The sequence below is a fragment of the Glycine max genome, chromosome 2 (genome assembly GCF_000004515.6).
Source record: "Glycine max cultivar Williams 82 chromosome 2, Glycine_max_v4.0, whole genome shotgun sequence".
Lineage (NCBI taxonomy): Eukaryota > Viridiplantae > Streptophyta > Magnoliopsida > Fabales > Fabaceae > Glycine > Glycine max.
Window position 1 is genome coordinate 43,417,577 of NC_016089.4, and position 18,597 is coordinate 43,436,173.

The 18,597-nt window shown below is 30.9% G+C and overlaps 1 protein-coding gene across 1 annotated transcript; it reads left to right on the forward strand.

The window, feature by feature from the left end:
- Positions 1–12,683: 12,683 nt before the first annotated feature.
- Positions 12,684–18,468, forward strand: LOC100798458 (potassium transporter 1). Its single transcript, XM_006575353.4, has 9 exons — positions 12,684–12,926; positions 13,688–13,931; positions 14,438–14,683; positions 15,960–16,010; positions 16,087–16,347; positions 16,457–16,509; positions 16,619–16,733; positions 16,817–17,071; positions 17,153–18,468. Exons 1-9 carry the CDS (start codon positions 12,882–12,884, stop codon positions 18,160–18,162), a joined length of 2,280 nt encoding a protein of 759 aa, XP_006575416.1. The 5' UTR covers positions 12,684–12,881; the 3' UTR covers positions 18,163–18,468.
- Positions 18,469–18,597: the final 129 nt, after the last annotated feature.

Here is an 18,597-nt window from a genome sequence, read left to right on the forward strand (position 1 = left end):
TCAATTTTGTCTAAAACTATGTCTTATAACAAGTACCACAGGGAGTATTAAATAAAAATGTTTTACACCAATATTGTTAGTTCAAGTGATACTAGACTCGTAGTCTTCTTAAATAAGGTCTTGAATTTGAATTTTATAAATAAAAAAATGCACTTGAAAGGGGAGATCCCACAAAAGGTGACCAATTAGACCCTCCAATGAAAATTAGTCAACGACAAAATCATTGGATATACTTTAAACTAAAAAAATAAAATAAAAATGTATTAAAAAGTTATATATATAATTATCTATCAATCAATTTGTAACATTTTTCTAAATAATTTTTAATTTAACTAAATATTTATAAACTTGTTATTTTTATTGTTATTATTTATAAAGCATATTTTAAGATAACTAAATTAAAAATGAAATATAATATCACATATATTAAATCTTTATTAGTAATTAATATTGTTCATAAAATATATTTTAAGTCAAACAATTAGAAAAATGAAACTTAAGCATGGGTCTTGAGTGAATAAACAGTAAATTAGACTTTTTTTTTTTAATGAGCCTAAAAATTAAAGTAATATTTAATGCTATTAATGTTGTATATATCAATATAATGCTATTATTGTTTATTTATACACTTTAAAATTTCATTATTTTTCACAAAGAATATTTTAAGGTAACAAAACTAAAAAAATAAAATCAACTAAAAAATAAGATATTGTCTGCATATAAGATATCTTACATGGATAATGTAAGATATTATGCACAAATATAAAACAAGTAGAATTGTATATAAACTGAACTAATTCTGTTATTTAATAATAAGAGAAAAGTAACAATAAGCGTCCTCAAGATGCGCACCTTTTGAATCTCATTAAATCTCTTGTATTTGTTTATGTGTGTGATTACTCTCATTTGCTTTAGAATTATAGCACTATTGCTAACACTTCATAGAATAGTTGCATTTATTGTCACAGTGATCGCCTTTGCAAGCATGTGCTCATCTTACTAGGACAACCACACACTGATTAGAGAGCTTGAGGCTTCAATGATTGAGTTGTGTTAATCACAATTAATGATATGCCTGAATTGGATAAATGTGCTTCAACAAGAGATTCGTCCTTGTGAAATTACTAATATGTATATATGTGTATTTTTTAATTCTAAGATGAGAAAATATGGTTGGATCACTTCATTTTCTATAATGAAAAAAAAAGTTATATTATTGATATTAAATATATATATATATATATATATATATATATATATATATATATATATTTGATTCTGTAAAATTAATTATGCATGTTATTATTATAATAATTATAATAATGATTAAAGTTAATTAGTGTAAATTATTTGTATTTTTATTATTAATGTAATGGTTAAGATGATAACTCGAATAAAACTAATTATATGTTTGTTGTTTTTTTATGATAACGGTTAATATTATTATCATTTAAAGATACAATTTGTTGATCAATAGAATGAATTTATGATCTTCAATATTCTCATAGATGAAAAATTATTTGGAACAAACATTTACGGTACTAAAAAAAATAAATTGCACAAAGTAAAGCAATAAAAAATATTTTAATCAACATTGTGACAATGTTCACTAATAGAAAAATTACAAATGATAATGTTATGTGAAGTGTATTTTATGTTTGTGGCTTATTAATGAATTAATATTTGTATATTTTAGCAATCAAGTTAATTATATATTTTACCAATTAGGTCCACCACCATTGTCACAAAATTACCATCCTTGCAGATTTGTGTGCCACCATTGCGATAGAGAGTAGGGATTTGCTATTTGAAATCTGAAATCGAGTAGACTGATAACGATGATGTCATTTTTGTCTGTGGATCTACAACGAAGATGATGTCGATCCACAACATTGTCCCTCCCACACCTTCATGTCGTCGATTTCCAAACATGTTAACGTGACTTAACATTTGCTAACACAAATTAAAATAAAAGATCAAAATGAAACATTTTAAAAACATAAAGTATCAGAATCAAATTTTTAAAACTTAATATATCAAAATACAACAATGACAAAATATAATATATAAAAAATGACATTACACTTAATGATATAGGCTATATTCCTAAGATAATTTTTTTTCTCATATCATCTTGATGCTTATTAGACATAAATACCTTTCTAGCTATTGCGATGATGACACAATAGTACCTCCAACTCAATTCTTGCTTCAATCTACCTACCACAAAATTCCTAATCACAAAAAAGACTACCTTTATAACCTAGTAAGATTCAAAAGACAAAACATAAAAAGTACCCAACATAACAGGCCAAGCAAAATTTTCTAGTTAAATAATACTAGAGTGTAAAACAAATTCCATTTGAAAAACACAAAAACAACATCACAATTTTTTTAGCGTAAAACAAAGAACACTAATCAAACACGTGAATTATTAACAAACAATTTTCGAAAGTGAAGACATGAAAACATCTAATAATAATAATAATAATAATAATAATAAAAATAATAATAAGCATAGTCAACATGTGTCTACCTAACAATCCTTGAGGAAAAATCTTCATCATGAGTGGGTTGAACAATGTGGATATACATAAAATGAAGAGTAGAGCAATGTAGAGGATCTCCCCAACAAAACAAGTGATCAGATCTATAACAACCTTAGCCAAGGAGTCTTTTTCCATTGTCTTCATAAGAAGCTCAAACATGAACACTACCCTCAACATGCGCAAACCTAGAACAATAAGAATGAGTTGTCCATACAAGAAATCAGAATCAAGTTCAATTATAAAAACACAAACACATTAATGAGTTAAAAAAAACAAGTAATTTATTAGAGGTCCACAACAACAACAAGGTTCCATAGCAAGGTCCCGTCGGGAGGAAGAACACCATGAAATCATAGAAGGTCAAGGCTATATTTGTAATAGAAAAGTAATTGGGAAATTAAAACATAAATTAAAAAATTAGAGCTAATCCACTTAATTAGAAGAAGAAAAAAAGAGAGTAATTTAATGGGCTAAGAAATAAAGTAATATTTAATGGTACTAATGTTGCATAAATCTATAATCATTATAAAGAGAATAATTCTATTTGATGTCATTCTTTTGGACGTTTTTACCCTCAATTATTATAAGTCATTATAATATTTTATTTTAACTTCCAACAACAATCACATCTTTTAAAACAAGTTACACCCAACTAGTAACTTATAAGTCTAGGTAAATACTGCCTTTTTTGCACTTGTCAATATAATGTTATTATTATTTATTTATATTCTTTAAAATTTTATTATTTCATTCGTTACGTGTTTAGTTGTTTTTTGTTGCGATTGACTTTATTTTTGTATACTTGGACTGGATTGCTTCACTACTCTTTGATTTGAATCATTAATTAATTATTAATAGGAGGTGATAGCATTACTAGAAAACAACCTTTCTACATTGGTTCTTTTCACCATTCTACATCGGTTATAACGCGTCATCGTAGCAGACGATGTTGAAAGTCACGCGTCCTACAACGATGGTTATTTGACCGATGTAGAATACCTCACGTTTGAAGACAGGTGTCTTGTAAAACCTGTCATAGAATAGTGAACATTCTACATTGGTTATTAGCGTTGAACCGTCGTAGAATGTCAATCTTTCTAAACCATTATACATCGGTTATAGGCACAACTGATGTAGAATGTCATACTTTCTACATCGCTTGTTGTCAAAACCGTAGTAGTATCCTAAACCATTCTACATCGGTTTTGGCTAATAACCGATGTTGAATGGAGTACTTTCTACATCATTTTTCTCATTAATCGATGTAGAATTTTTTTTTTGTGCTTTTTGTTCAATAATGACAATAACTATATGTGCAAATATAATTATACTTAATGTCTCATATGAGACTTAATTCATCAATGAAATTATACTACCCCGGTCAAAATTCTGTAATGAAATTAATATACTATAAAAAAAATATGTCATACAACTGAAATCATTATGCTTAATTATATGGCAGCTTACACCTGCAAATTTGTTATTGAAATAAAATTATTACATCTAGTTATATGTATAATATGAGTGTTTGGTATAATGCATATAATTACATATAGATGAAGTGTTTGCTAGTCAATTGAATTAGTATCATATAATGTATATAATTACATAAAATTAAAATAAAACATAAATCTTAGCAGTTCTCTCAGACTGATGGATTTTTGTTTTGTTCATCACATGGCTCGTAACAAAGCTAGATGAAATCATGAAACCAACAAATGAGCTTGACTCATAACCAGAACTTAATGGAAAAAGAATGCAAGAGATGAAGTGTTTGTTGGTTTTTTGGTTTTTTTTGTGTGTTTGCTGGTAGCTTTAAAAGCTGTTGCTTTTAATTACATAGTATAACACACAATTTGAACAATTATAAAATGATTTAATTACATAGTAAACACACAATCTGTAGACATATAAAATGATTTCAACAATTATAAAATCATTCAATTTGTAGATAATTAACCAATACATGTAGCAGCAACAACACATCTGATACAATGTAGACTTGGAATTTAGATGAGGAATACAAGAATTTAGATGACAGTACCTGAATGCTGCAATAACATTTTCCAAAGTGAACAACATACACAAAAACAAGAAAAACGTATTAGGTTTGATCAGGTTCAGATTCTAAAGCAAATACCCTACCTTTGCACTTCTTAATTCTCTCTGCTTCCCCTATAAGAGTTTCCAACCAATTTTGAATCAAGTTATATCTATAGAAAAGCATATATTCAGTAGAGAGCATAAATGATGATGACATATGAGTATGACACACTTGGCAAATCAGGCTTCAAATCAACAGTCAACTGAATAGCCACCATCCTTGGATCCCATCATTGCTCGAGAATCCCCAGTATAGCCCATGAACAGATTTGAACCCTGGTAAAATTAAAAATTAAGAAAACTGAAAAAGAAAATGAGAAACAAACATAAGTGTAGATGTTGCTCTTTATTTAACTACCTGCTTCACTATAGTCACAACAATGCTCCCACTACACAAGCAATCCTTCCCAGCTACGTTGTGCATGGGAACCCTGTTGAGTTAACCTAGCTTCCTTAGGGACTGAAGATGGACTTGGAGTTCTCATGCTAGATGGTGAAACATGACCAGTTTTGGGTTTCACAAGTAATTATTTTTTGCACTCATAAAAGCATGTCTTTGTAGAATTGAAGAGCACACCTGGGAATGTGACAACAAGTTTTCCTCATTAGGAACAAACATAAATGAGTCTTAACCAAGGCTTTTGGATCCTAATTTACACCAATTACCGGCGAAAGTCAGAAATGTCCACAAAAGCTTTATTGAAGTATAAATTAAAGACAACAACAAAAGAACCAAAAGAAAATAACAAAAGGAAACAATGTAGAGATCTACATGACCTGAACCTATTGTTAAGAATTAATTTGATTTTGAACTTTCAAAATATGCTAAGACATCATTAAAGAAACTCTAAAGATAGTAAGACATTGAATATGCTTAAGAAGGCAAGGGATGGTCACACAATACAAATGTAAATTTCATCATGTAAAGTTCAACCAGCAGGCTCTAAGAGAATAAGAATCATGATGGAATGAAGAAAACACAATAGCTTAAAACCAAAAGATGCGGCTTCAGGAATCATATTGAATTGTATTCATGTATATATAATCAATGAGGAAAAAAAGAAGAAAAAAGGAGCACTCTAAGTAATTTGGGTCAAGCAGTTGACAATAACCTAAAGTAGTAGTAAGAAGAATGCCTTAAAATGTTATCAACATCATCATTGTTAAGTGCCTATATAAACACGATGGTGGAGCAACATTTAACTCAACATTGACAACAAAATATAGTATAAACCATAACCCAACCCAAGAACATATTCATCACACGCATATCCTTCATCTCAGTCTTCAGACAAGTTCTCTACATTATCTTCCCCCTTTCTAGAGGGCAAGCACATGTTTTACTCTTTAGCGCAAAAAAAACTCAATCCAATATATGACAACAGAGACTCCAGTACTATCTTCGTTCTTCAGCACATTCAAAAGCATCAACACCGCAAATTCAAAAAAAAAAAAATACAAAGCAACACAGCGAGAAGGGAATTGAAACGCACTTGAGCGCCATTTTGCGGTACGCGATTTTGATTTCCTAATTCGTGGAGGACGCCGAGGACCTCGTAGGGGTCCCACCGGAGCTGCTTCTCATCGCCGCCGCCGTCGACGTCGTGCTTCTCCGACTTCGAGCGGTGCCCCGACATCATGCGCCGCCCTCAAATCAAACGACATCGTATACATGTTTTATGCTTTCTATCCCCAAAACCCTAGAACTCGGATACAGAGAAAAGAGTGTCAGGGAGAATGGAGATCGAAATGGAAGGGATGGGGAGCAAGTGATATCTTCCCGTGCGTGTGAGTCACGAGGAAGGAGAAATAATGAAGAAGGAGCATTAGGAAGAAGAAGGGGTTGTGGCGGTGACAGTGAGATCCAGAAAGTGGACCATATAAAGCACGAAATCGGAATCAGAATTGCATGACACCGTATAAAGCACGACCTCTCCTCAATGATCAGCTTCTTCGAGCCACCAGGTGTAGGGGAGGAGGTAGAGAGGCTCAAGGGCGACAAAATCGCGGTGGTGGTCGTGGTCGCGACGGTGAGGACGGTAAGGGGAGGAAACGAGGTCATCAGAGAAGTAATCAGAGAAGAGGTTGCTATTGTCCATGGTGGCAGCTAGGGTTTGTGAGAGTACGATATGAGCGAGGGATTTGCAAAGATGATGGAGAGTGGAGAGAGAAACAAGAGTCTCTTCAGATTTCTCCTAATTTTCATATGATTTTTGATTTTTTTATTTTTAAATTACGACGGTTGTTCAGTGAAACCTCCTGGTGTAAAATTTAATTCGTATAACATTCTAAGGCGGTTTTCAACAACCGTCTTAGAATGTATGTCGTAAAATGCATTTTTAATCACAATAATTACAAAAATATCATCGTATCACTTTCTAAATCGGTCATAAACAACCGTCATAGAATTAGTTAAATACTTATCATCCTAGTTGTTATGAATCATTAATGTATGTATGAATATATTTATAGATGATTTAAAATGAGTTAAATACTTCAATTTATAAGAATCTTTTATCTTTTTTTTCTTACATGAACGATAGATATATTATTATTTATTTTACGCATTTTGATTTTAGAAAAAATAAATGTATTTTAAGAAGCCAAAGGAAAACGAAAATTTTACTTGTTTGGTTTAAGGTGTATAAAATTATTCTAAAAAAGTGAACTTCGAATGTGATGTTACCGTTGCAGTAAAAAAAAAGTGATGTTGGTATAAGTTTTAAAAAATAAATTAAATATTAGTGATTTTTAAAAAAATAATAAGTTAAACTATTTATTTAATCCCTAGCCTGTAATTGTTTTCATTTTAAGTTTTAGTTTTATAAATTTTAGTCCATTCACATGCATAAAAGTTCAGTTTTTATTCTTAATGTTTTCATTTTAAGTTTTAGTTTGTACATGAGAAAACTATAAATTTTAGTCCATACACATGCATAAAAGTTCAGTTTTTATTCTTAACACCAAAAAAGACTTTCTAGCTATGTAAAATTGCTATAAATACTTTTTGTCGGTGATAAACCACTACAAACAAACTATGTAGAGAGTAGAGACTAAAACACATAATTTTTTGTTCAACTAAAACTTAAAAATAAAAATAAACATACGTACAGATCATGTAAATAGTTTAAACTAAATAATATTTTCACGTTTTCTATATTTTTATTCTTATGGTAAGCGGTGAATATATATGTTATTTTGTCATATATAGAAATGTTAGAAGTAAGAAGTTGCTATGCAATTTAACGAATGACATTATTTCACTCTCACTTTTTTCCTCTTATAACTTGAATTTTAATTTTTTTTTCTAAATACATTTTTTGAACACTTTATAGCATCAACAAAATCCGATATACAATTAACAAATAATTAAGTCCCTTAAAGTTATTGCAAGAATTCAATAATCTTTTTATATTTACTATCAATTCGACCATTGGTATATGCCAAAAATAATACCCTAGACTAACATTCACGCCATTGTATTCTTAGAAATACGTACACTTCCCAAAATGCAATCTTACAACTCGAAACAAAGCACCATCAATCAAGGGAAGATATCATCAAACAGATACGGGAGCTAATATCCTAACATTTTAAGGAAATTATATTATGATAATAAAAAATTTAAGAGGCGAGATTTAATTTAAAGTGTATTCATATTAATTAATATTTTAAATTCAATCTAGCTAGTGGCTTATAGATTATATATTGTGCTTTTATTGATAGAATAAAGTAAGGGTTCATTGAAAGAAACTATTGGATAAGGTTGAAGGGTTTCGTCAACTTCACTCGTGTGCCATCTTTCATAGAGCAGAGGGTAGAACTTATGTAGGTAAGATTTAGGGCTGAGTAATGAAAGTGGGGACGAGGTATTAATATTTGATATAGAAAGCATACCAAACAGTTGCCAACTCTTGCCCTTTTTCATTTTCCCGAACTTCCATTCCTTCTTTTCAAACATGCAATGTATGAGCAAATATAATTCATATAAGGTTACACCCCAGTTACATTTCGGAGGAACACATGCACATTAATGATTTTGTGCAATTAGAATTCATATATGGTTACGCCACACTTATATTCCAGAGAAACACACAATAAATGTTTTGATAGTAAAAGTGAATTATTAGGTTCAAAATTATTGAATGAATCGGAATTTTTCAATGTTGATTTTTAATCACTATCGTTAGAATTTCTAACTTTCCTTTTTAGTGAGACTTCAACATATTTTTACAAGTTTTGATCTTATAGGTTGATTTTGAGATTAATCATTAATTAACTTTAGATTTAATAATATTTAAAGTTTTCATCTTTTTTCAATGATATATTTTGTGGAAGCTGAATTCATGTTTTTTTGAAACCAATCATCTTGTTGTCAATTAAATTATATCCATTGAGTAGTTTCAGTGGTTTTGTTAAATTTTCAAAAATAATGTTGATGATTTATAAATAGCATTCTGTAAATATATATATATATATATTTGTATTAAATTATTATTTTTAATAATTTTTTAAATTCTTTCATTATTTGCCAAAGAATGATGACTATTATAATAACTTTTTATAACAATATTTCGTTGTTGTGTGATGCTGAAACCCAATAATTAGTTAATATTGTAAAATAATCATAGCTTTCGTTGTCTTCAATTATATACCCAAGAAATAAGTTGATCTAGCCCCGAGATTCCAAAATATGTTGACTCGTTACTGTCAATCACTTGTGAAAGGTCACTTACCCTTATTGTTGGTGAATGATACAATCAGTAGATACATGAAATTTCAATTCTCTTTTCATTTCCTCTAGCACAGATTTAGATGTTCACAACAACAAAAGAAAGGGAGAGGATATAACTATTAGCATATAATAATAAAATTTTGGCATATAATTGATGGAGGTTATGTCTCAGCCATTAAATGTCTATCTCCCAGAGGAATGAAAAATGCCAAATAGAATTATTATCAAATAGCATATAACAAAGTATGACAGTGGATTTGGATCACCTAACAGTCAATTGCATGTGCGGTCAGAGAAAGATAGATACATGGGGTGATTCTATATTTCTATAGTTCTTGACATTATAGGCCCCACATATTTTTTCTTCTTCTCTATCTCAAAAGTGGATCACATATAAATATATACATATTTTGAAATGTCAACAGAGAACCAACCTAGATGAATTGGAAGATAAAGAAAGACTTTTAGAAGTCTTCTTAGGATTTTTGTGTCTTTATAGTTTGGTAGGTTGTAAACATCATATCATACTATGGGTGCCTAATTCAGGTTTGCCAGACCTTGTTCTTAATTTGAAAGGAAATTGTCGCTCTAAGTGAACTTCAATTGGGGAACTCTGCACAGAGTAATGAAAAGAAAGAAAAGGCTCAAACCCCTCAAAGCTCTGTTTGGTGGAAAACTTAGCTATTTTCTATTATTGGATGTGATCATAAGGTCAATGAAGACCAGGCATTCATCTACTTCAATGTTCCTAGTTAATTGCCATGATGCCCCACATGGAAAATTTGAAGTCGGTCATCAATTAATTACCCCTCCCCCCTCCCTACCCTAACACATCATAATTATATTTCCATTTCTCACTTTTCATTATTTCAATTCAAAATCTCTAAAATGTTTGGAAGTTGGGTTTTCGAGGAAAAAGACAAGAGTAAATATTTCTTTTCTAACAAATACTTTCTAATTTAACAAATTTTTAAAAATAGAATTGAGAATTGTAATTTGTTTAAATCCAAATAATATGTATAGAAACACAATACTTTATAATCACAAAGTCTAAAATTATTTTCCACTTTTGACTAAAAAAAGAAAATATTTTGAGAAAGATAAAACAAATTAATGAATTTTAAAAAATTTCTTTTAACCAAAATATTAATTAGAAGATTTAGCTTGTATAATTCGATATTAGTTTAATACTCATAATGGAAGCCCTATAGTAATTATAGTAATTATACATATGTATCCGCGAGTAAAAATTCGTTAATCCAATATTTTTACTTCAATTTAAAATCATCATCTTCTCTATTAACTAACAATAAAATGACAGGTTAAGCTTAATTTTTTTATAGTGTTTTTTTAAGGAAACCTTTTTATACTGCTAAGCAGTTAAAAAATCAACTTTAATATAAATTTTAATATAATTATTAAAAAAATTAATAATCTTAACGTACTTAACAATTACAGCAACTAAGTTTTATCCCACTTAACAATTAGAGATTAAATAATAGTCTTTTTTTTTTTTACACTTTTGATTAGATTCTTATAGATTAATATAAATCTAAAATCCTTATATTTTATATATTTTTATGAACATTAATAACTAATAACTATCTTAATTTAAAAATAAGAAAATGGTCCCCTCTTTTCTTTAAAACTCCAGTACCAAACATTGACTATGTAATCTTGATAGATTGACAAAACTTGCTAATAGTAAATTACAATGAACAATTTTTTTTACCAACGGATGACTGGTTCAAATGTTAATTAGGTTAATTATTGAATTTTCAGTTTAAATCTTGTGTATGTAAATAATAATAATGAAGAATTAGCCGATCATGTTGTAAATATTCTGCATCAAATAAAATTGTTTCTTGTAAAGAATATATGTGATTTTAAAAAACTATTAGAATTTTGTCTGTTATTATTTAAAAAAAATGGTTTCCCAATTCCATTTTATTGAGATTGTATTTTCTAAGACTTACAAGACTTTTAACATGTTTTGTCCTTACTTATACACTTCCAGAGAAACTTCCCACAATATTATTCATCTCATAATTACTCCAAGCGAAACATGTTTAACTGTGAAGTTCTTATTTGACAGGATATAAAAAAGTAGATAGTACCAATTAATTCCTTTAATCCTTAACTGTACAATCTCGTACCTAGAAAGTCTTTGGATCCCTCTCTTTCTGGTGTGATTCATTAAGGTGTTACATACCCATCAGCTTTTGCTTAATTCGTCCTTGAACCACACCGTACTGGGAGAGAAGTTTGCTTTGACACCATTTGTGACGCCCTTGATTGTAGAGATTTTGGAAAGATTACCTACAAAAGGTTCTGACCGATGAAGGGTTATGACTAATAAGGAAGTTGAGTGAAGTATCACCGTGTAAAATATTATAGTGTGAGAACTGTCAAGAAGTCGACAATCAGAATGTTACACATAACGTGCAAGTTTCTTATACTAAAAAATACCTATATGTACCCAACAATTGAGCTAACTATTGACTTTCAATTTATGGTTTAAAGATAGGGTGGAAATTTATATTTTCTACTTTTAATATAGAAAATAATTTAAGGATATACTATGGTGTAAGAATAATATTTTTTTTAAATAAACATTTGAAATATATACTAACATTTACATTTATTTTCCTTTAAAAAACATTTACATTCCTTTATATGGTAATAAACATGGACGGATCCAAAAGTGTATTAAAAGGAAGTCAATTTTTTTTTACATAATTATTTAAATATCTAACTATTAATAAATAATAAGTTTTAAAAAATATTTATTATTAATTTTGTGTAAAACTAGATATACAATCTTCTAATAGAAGAAAATTAAGCACATATCAATTCAAAAATTTATTTTTCTTATATATTTTTTCATTAGTATTTTTTTAATTTTAATTTTTTTCCTGATATATACATAAAGGATTCCAAGGGAGAGGCCATGGCCCCCTTAGATCGGTCATTAACAATAAATTGTTTCAATTTTTTTATCAGTAGAAATTAAAATATAAAGGAGATTACAACAACTCACAAATTATACTCAATTAACTTAATTATATCCATTTTAAGTTACTTCAATTTCAATTGAATTCATATACATCTATTTTAATTATTTTACACAATCCAAATATTTTTTTTTTGATAAATACACAATCCAGATATCTAATGTTCACTTGATGTGAAAAATACTATTTGTAACCAGCATTTGGACAGAAAATAAGTTGTTTACCATTCATTTTGAGGGGTGTGGGGAAGGTGTTAGGTTGGTTAATAAGTCCACCAAGAGAGAGTTAAAGAGCATTGAATGCATTTTGCAACTTCTTTGGACACACACCACTTGCCTTTCTACTACTTCAGTTCTTCTGCTGTTCATTCCCTGTATTCTCTATCTATCATTCACTTCTATATATTATTCTTTGTCTCATCATAACTGACCTCATCTTTGCTTCTGCATCATCATCCTCAATTTTCCTTCTCTTTCAGCCATGAATCCATCTGAGCAATTTGTGGAACATGGAATGTCTCAGCAGGTACTCTTTTTTCTTCATTTTTTACTCTAACAGTCCAAAGTCTATAAACTAAAGGAACTATACCCCTCAATACTTGCATGGTCTATTGTCAACTTTTTTATTAACTGATCCATTTCTACATGGTCATTTTCCTGTGAATGTCTTCATATTTTCCCATGTTGTCTAAAATGTTTTCAAGGTTGGGAACTTCCATTGACATGTTTGATATTTTGAGCTAGATGGGGTTCTGTGAGTTTTGTCTGTCGTATTGACAACTAATAAGATGTTACTTGTATTCATGGTGTTTCCCTTAGGTGTATAAGAAGGACATTGCCATGTTCCGCTTTGGATTTTAATGACATCAGTGTCCTTTTCTTAATGTCTACTAATTATTTACTGGCTTTTTGGCATTGCATGTGAGTTATATTAACATATTACATTGGATCCTCATTTTGCTATTTCTAACTGCTTCTGATTTCTCTATTTATTTTATTTCTTCAATTTTTCATATTTGATTAATGTTTGTGTTCTGAATTGTGGAGAGTGTTGGTCACAACAGGGTTTAATTGGAGAAAAGTCTTAATTCTAGCATTTTCCTTTTAAAGTTTTAAAAAATATAATGAACTGGATGCTGCTCTGACATATGGACTCATGATACTCAGAAGTTTATAGAATGCTTTAATAGGATTTTTCTTTACTTTGTCATAAGTGCTATGGCACTTGGCTAAGGTTAATTGTGCATTGTATACTACTAATTTCTTATTTTTTGCTTCTTGTATCAGAATTTAAAGAGAACATCTTGTGCAACTGTGCTCACTCTAGCATACCAAAGTCTTGGAATAGTTTATGGTGACCTCAGCACTTCTCCTCTTTATGTTTACAAGACCACGTTCTCAGGGAAATTGAGGCTCAAAGAAGATGAAGAGGAAATTTTTGGCGTGCTTTCATTTATCTTCTGGACATTTACCATTATTGCTCTCTTCAAATATGTTTTCATTGTTATGTCTGCTGATGACAATGGGGAAGGTAAAATCTCGAATCATGAATCTGGTGCTCTTGGTGTGTGTCTGTTCAGTTCCTCAGGTTTCCAAGCTGCAAAAGCCAAGCCAATTATAACTATATGGGATAGATACATAATTTTATATTCAGATTCTTATTAAACCAAAAATTACACAACTGCTGAATATTTATGCTTTACCAAATGGAAAAAAGAAAAGCACAGTCTATATCCAGTCATTTGTTCCTATAACTTTATATAAAATTGTGAGCATAATTTTCCTCCTTTATGTGTAGTTTCTTGAAATATAATCCGCCTTACATGATTTATTGATTAGTAGAATAATGTTTCAGGATTAATTTACTGGTGACTTACTACCACTATTTGTTTTACAATAGAGATATAGAAATTTCCTGTCAACAGTTTGCTAAATGAGTCATTATTTTCCGTCTTGCTCCATGAGCATCTTAGAATTTCTCATGTTGCCGAGGATAATTAGTGAAATCTTTTTAGAATCAATGGTTCACTTGTGCAGGAGGTACCTTTGCATTGTACTCACTTCTCTGCCGGCATGCAAGACTAAGCATTTTACCTAATCAGCAAGCCACAGATGAGAAATTATCGGCATATACCACACAAGATTCTGCTGACACATGGCTGTCTGCTAATTTGAAGTTGTTCTTTGAAAAGCACCCAAGGTTCCAGAAAGGACTGTTGATCTTTGTTCTGCTAGGAACCTGTATGACAATTGGTGATGGTGTGATTACTCCTGCAATATCAGGTAGTTGATCAAGAGCAGCCCCTGAGCTTCTATAAGAACACATGAAGTATGTGATCCATCATTGGCTTTGTTATAGTTACATGAGTGCATGCCTTAAATGGTAGCTTTAGGTGATTGCTCATTTCTAGAATTATTATTTCTTTTTAGTTTCATCGGATAAAAACATATTTCAGATTAAATATTTGTATTGTTTACAGAAAATATGCTGAGTCAGTTTGGATAAACTGCTCAACAATTGTAGGAGAAGAACATAATGAATCAAGGAGGTAACATGAATAATTTTTTTCTGCAAGTTAAAATTAACTTATGGGTTCCAACTTAAATAGAAATTAAATAAGAAGACATTTGACAAAGTTAAGTTGCATAAGTTAATTTTAATTAATGAGAGAAGTCTTATTCATTTTATCTCCCCAATTTATTTTATTTTCTTCTTCTTAAAGTGTTTATTGAGAAGTTTATTCAAATTAACTCAATTTCTTGACATGAATCTCAAACATCATACCACAATAGTTCTACATCTCATGATTAAATGTATGATGTAATGCAGTCTAAGTTCATATTAGCAAGGAAAGGGAAAATAAGTTACTGAAGGTTATTGGCATTTTTACTTTTCTAATTAATAAGTATGGTAGAAAAGGCACGTATTATTCTTCTTTCGCGGAAGATTTGTTCTGTGAAACATGTTTTTCTTAGGGTTAAGAAAATTATATATTTCAAATATCATATTAATCTAGCAAACCGCCCTAGTGAATTGCAATACTTTTGATGGTCAGATGGGGAACTTTTTTTTTAACAGAATGATCAAATGGGGAACTTGTTCATCATTATATAATTATTACATAATAATGAAGAAAATGGATGGTAGGGGCCTAGTGGGGAACTCCTATGGGCGGTAACCATTAGACAAGTATTTTACTATGGAGGTTTTAAAGCAATGCAAATTTTGCAGAATAAGTGAGGGAATAAGATATTCTAAGGGCTCTAACTGAGAACATTTTTAGAATTGGAGGGGCAAGGGGTAAAGGAACCTCACAATACACTGATACTTAAGGAGATTACTATCTTAATATTTATTAGTAAAAGGAAATTACTAGTGAATTACATATCAAGAGATTTATGCCATATCACCTAGTTCTTGGATTCCTATGTTTTTTTTCCTTTCTAAATTTAATTTACTTATTATGAGATATGAGTTAGTTCAGGAGTTGATATCTGTAAAAACATTTGTATTTGTTTCTCCTTTGGGTCTATGAACATCCCTCGTGTCTCCTTTCAGTTTTTTCAGCAGTTTCAGGAGTTCAAGTTAAGATCAAAGGACTCCATGAAAGTAAGCCCACCAAGCTTCTTTCACCACCTTTATATAATCTATTCACAATTTTTAAAACTCTACATTATTTATGCAGATTATGTTGTCATAATCTCATGTGTCATTTTGTTGGTCCTTTTCTCCATTCAACATCATGGGACACATAGAGTTGCCTTCATGTTTGCCCCAGTAGTTGCAGCATGGCTTTTGTGCATCAGTGGTATTGGTGTATACAACATATTCTACTGGAACCGACAAATATACCGTGCACTTTCTCCACTCTACATGTTGAAGTTCCTCAGAGCCACTGGCATTGAAGGATGGATGTCATTAGGTGGAGTTGTGCTTTCAATCACAGGTACCTATCATATAGTTTTTATTTTTTATTGTATAAGAACCTATATAATATAGTTAATTTTATTAACAGCTAGAATAGTGGAATTAATTTTCCTGTGGTACTTTCTCAGGAGTGGAGGCAATGTATGCTGCCTTGGGTCATTTTTCTGCACTCTCAATAAAGGTAAATAGAGATTTGAGAGTATAGAATAAATGAATGATTAAGTTGATCCTAGTATTCTATTCTGCCATACCAAAATGATATGTGCTTTAACAGTCTCCCTTAATCTCAGGTGGCTTTCACATGTCTAGTGTATCCCTGCCTGATTTTGGCATATATGGGTGAGGCCGCGTTTCTCTCTAAGCATCATCATGACATTCAAGAAAGTTTCTACAAAGCCATACCAGGCAAGAAATTATTTCAAGAAACCACAAGCTTCTAAGGTTATTTATGGCCTCTCTAGTGTAATTGTGCTACTATTTTTCTGCAGAAACTGTATTTTGGCCAGTTTTCATAGTGGCCACTCTTGCTGCCATTGTTGGAAGTCAAGCAGTGATTTCGGCTACCTTTTCCATTGTAAGCCAGTGTTGTGCACTAAATTGTTTTCCTCCGGTTAAGATTGTTCATACTTCAAGCAGAATATACGGACAGATTTATGTCCCAGAAGTCAATTGGATATTAATGTGCCTTTGTTTAGCTGTGACAATTGGCCTAAGGGATATTGACATGATGGGTCATGCATATGGTACACTTCTTTTTCACTATGTTTACCTATGATATTTTAATTATTGACAATTAAGTGCTAACTATTTTGCTTGGTCTGTAGGGCTGGCCACCACCACTGTTATGTTTGTGACAACATGCTTGATGACACTAGTAATGGTGATTGTTTGGAAGCAAGGAATAATAAAAGCCATTATATGTTTGGTATTGTTTGGATCAATTGAACTGCTTTACATCTCGGCTTCTATCTGCAAAGTTCCTGAAGGAGGATGGATCCCCCTTGTGCTATCTTTTATCTTTATGAGTATAATGTTCACTTGGAACTATGGAACAATGAAGAAACATGAATTTGATGTGGAGAACAAGGTTTCAATGAGCAAGATACTATCCTTGGGACCTTGCTTAGGCATGGTCCGTGTCCCGGGAATAGGGGTCATTTTCAGCAATCTGGCTTCAGGTGTTCCAGCTATTTTTGGCCATTTTGTTACAAACTTGCCAGCATTCCATCAGGTGTTAGTTTTTGTATGTGTCAAATCAGTTCAAGTCCCTTGTGTCAGTGACAACGAACGGTTGGTCATCAGCAGGATTGGCCCGAAGGAGTACCGCATGTTTTGTTGCATTGTCAGGTACGGCTACAAGGATCTGCAACAAGAGAACTACAATTTTGAGAACAAATTGGTAAGTGCAATAATACAATTTGTAGAAATAGAAGAGAGTGATCCAGCACCAACACCAGAAGAATTTTCTATGGATGATGGAAACTTAAATATGGAACACCTTGGTGTTTCACCACACACTTTGAGTAGCTCATGTTACATAGAGAAAAATTTTCCATTTTCATGTGTTTTACGTGTGAAGAAGAATGACAATGATCATCTTCAAGAGACTCCCTATAAAGATGAGTCTATGCAGATTTTAAAAGCCAAGGAGTCTGGTGTTACCTATATACTTGGACATTCCTATGCAGAGGCAAAGAAATCATCCACCATTCTAAAGAAATTTGCCATTAATGTTGTTTATGCTTTTCTAAGCAAAAATTGCAGAGACCCTGATGGTTTCTTGAACGTAGCTCATACTTCTTTGCTAGAAGTTGGTATGGTTTACCATGTCTAACTCTAACATTTTCACAAAGGTACTTGCATAGAAGAAAATAGTCAATTTGTAAATGTTGGTTAAAAACATTGACAATGACTTCCACAAGGCAGTTATAAGGATGAACCAGTTGTAGATTTTACATCATTGAGCTCTAGGTGTCCATGATTCTGTATCTAAGAATGTAATTTAAAAATTTGTTTCATACAAAAAAAAAATGTATAATATACACAGGTACATATTTCTTGTAACACCAGACTTCAATTTCCTCCATAATGTAGAATATACAGAGGTACCTACATACTTGAACAATAATATTGCTTATTATACATTCTTGATGCACACTGAATTTAATCCTCAATTTTAACCTTCTCTAATTGTATTGGATGAAATTGAAAAACTTCAGAAGTTCTATAATAGCTTTTGCATGTGCTAATAGGAATTGAATCTGTTGGC

What these genes read in the sequence shown, in the direction of transcription:
- LOC100798458 (XM_006575353.4), top strand. Translation starts at nt 12,882, where the DNA reads ATGAATCCATCTGAGCAATTTGTGGAACATGGAATGTCTCAGCAG. An exon ending in AACATGGAATGTCTCAGCAG is followed by an intron (nt 12,927 to 13,687) that starts GTACTCTTTTTT and finishes TTCTTGTATCAG; the next exon opens with AATTTAAAGAGAACATCTTG. An exon ending in GATCAAAGGACTCCATGAAA is followed by an intron (nt 16,011 to 16,086) that starts GTAAGCCCACCA and finishes TTATTTATGCAG; the next exon opens with ATTATGTTGTCATAATCTCA.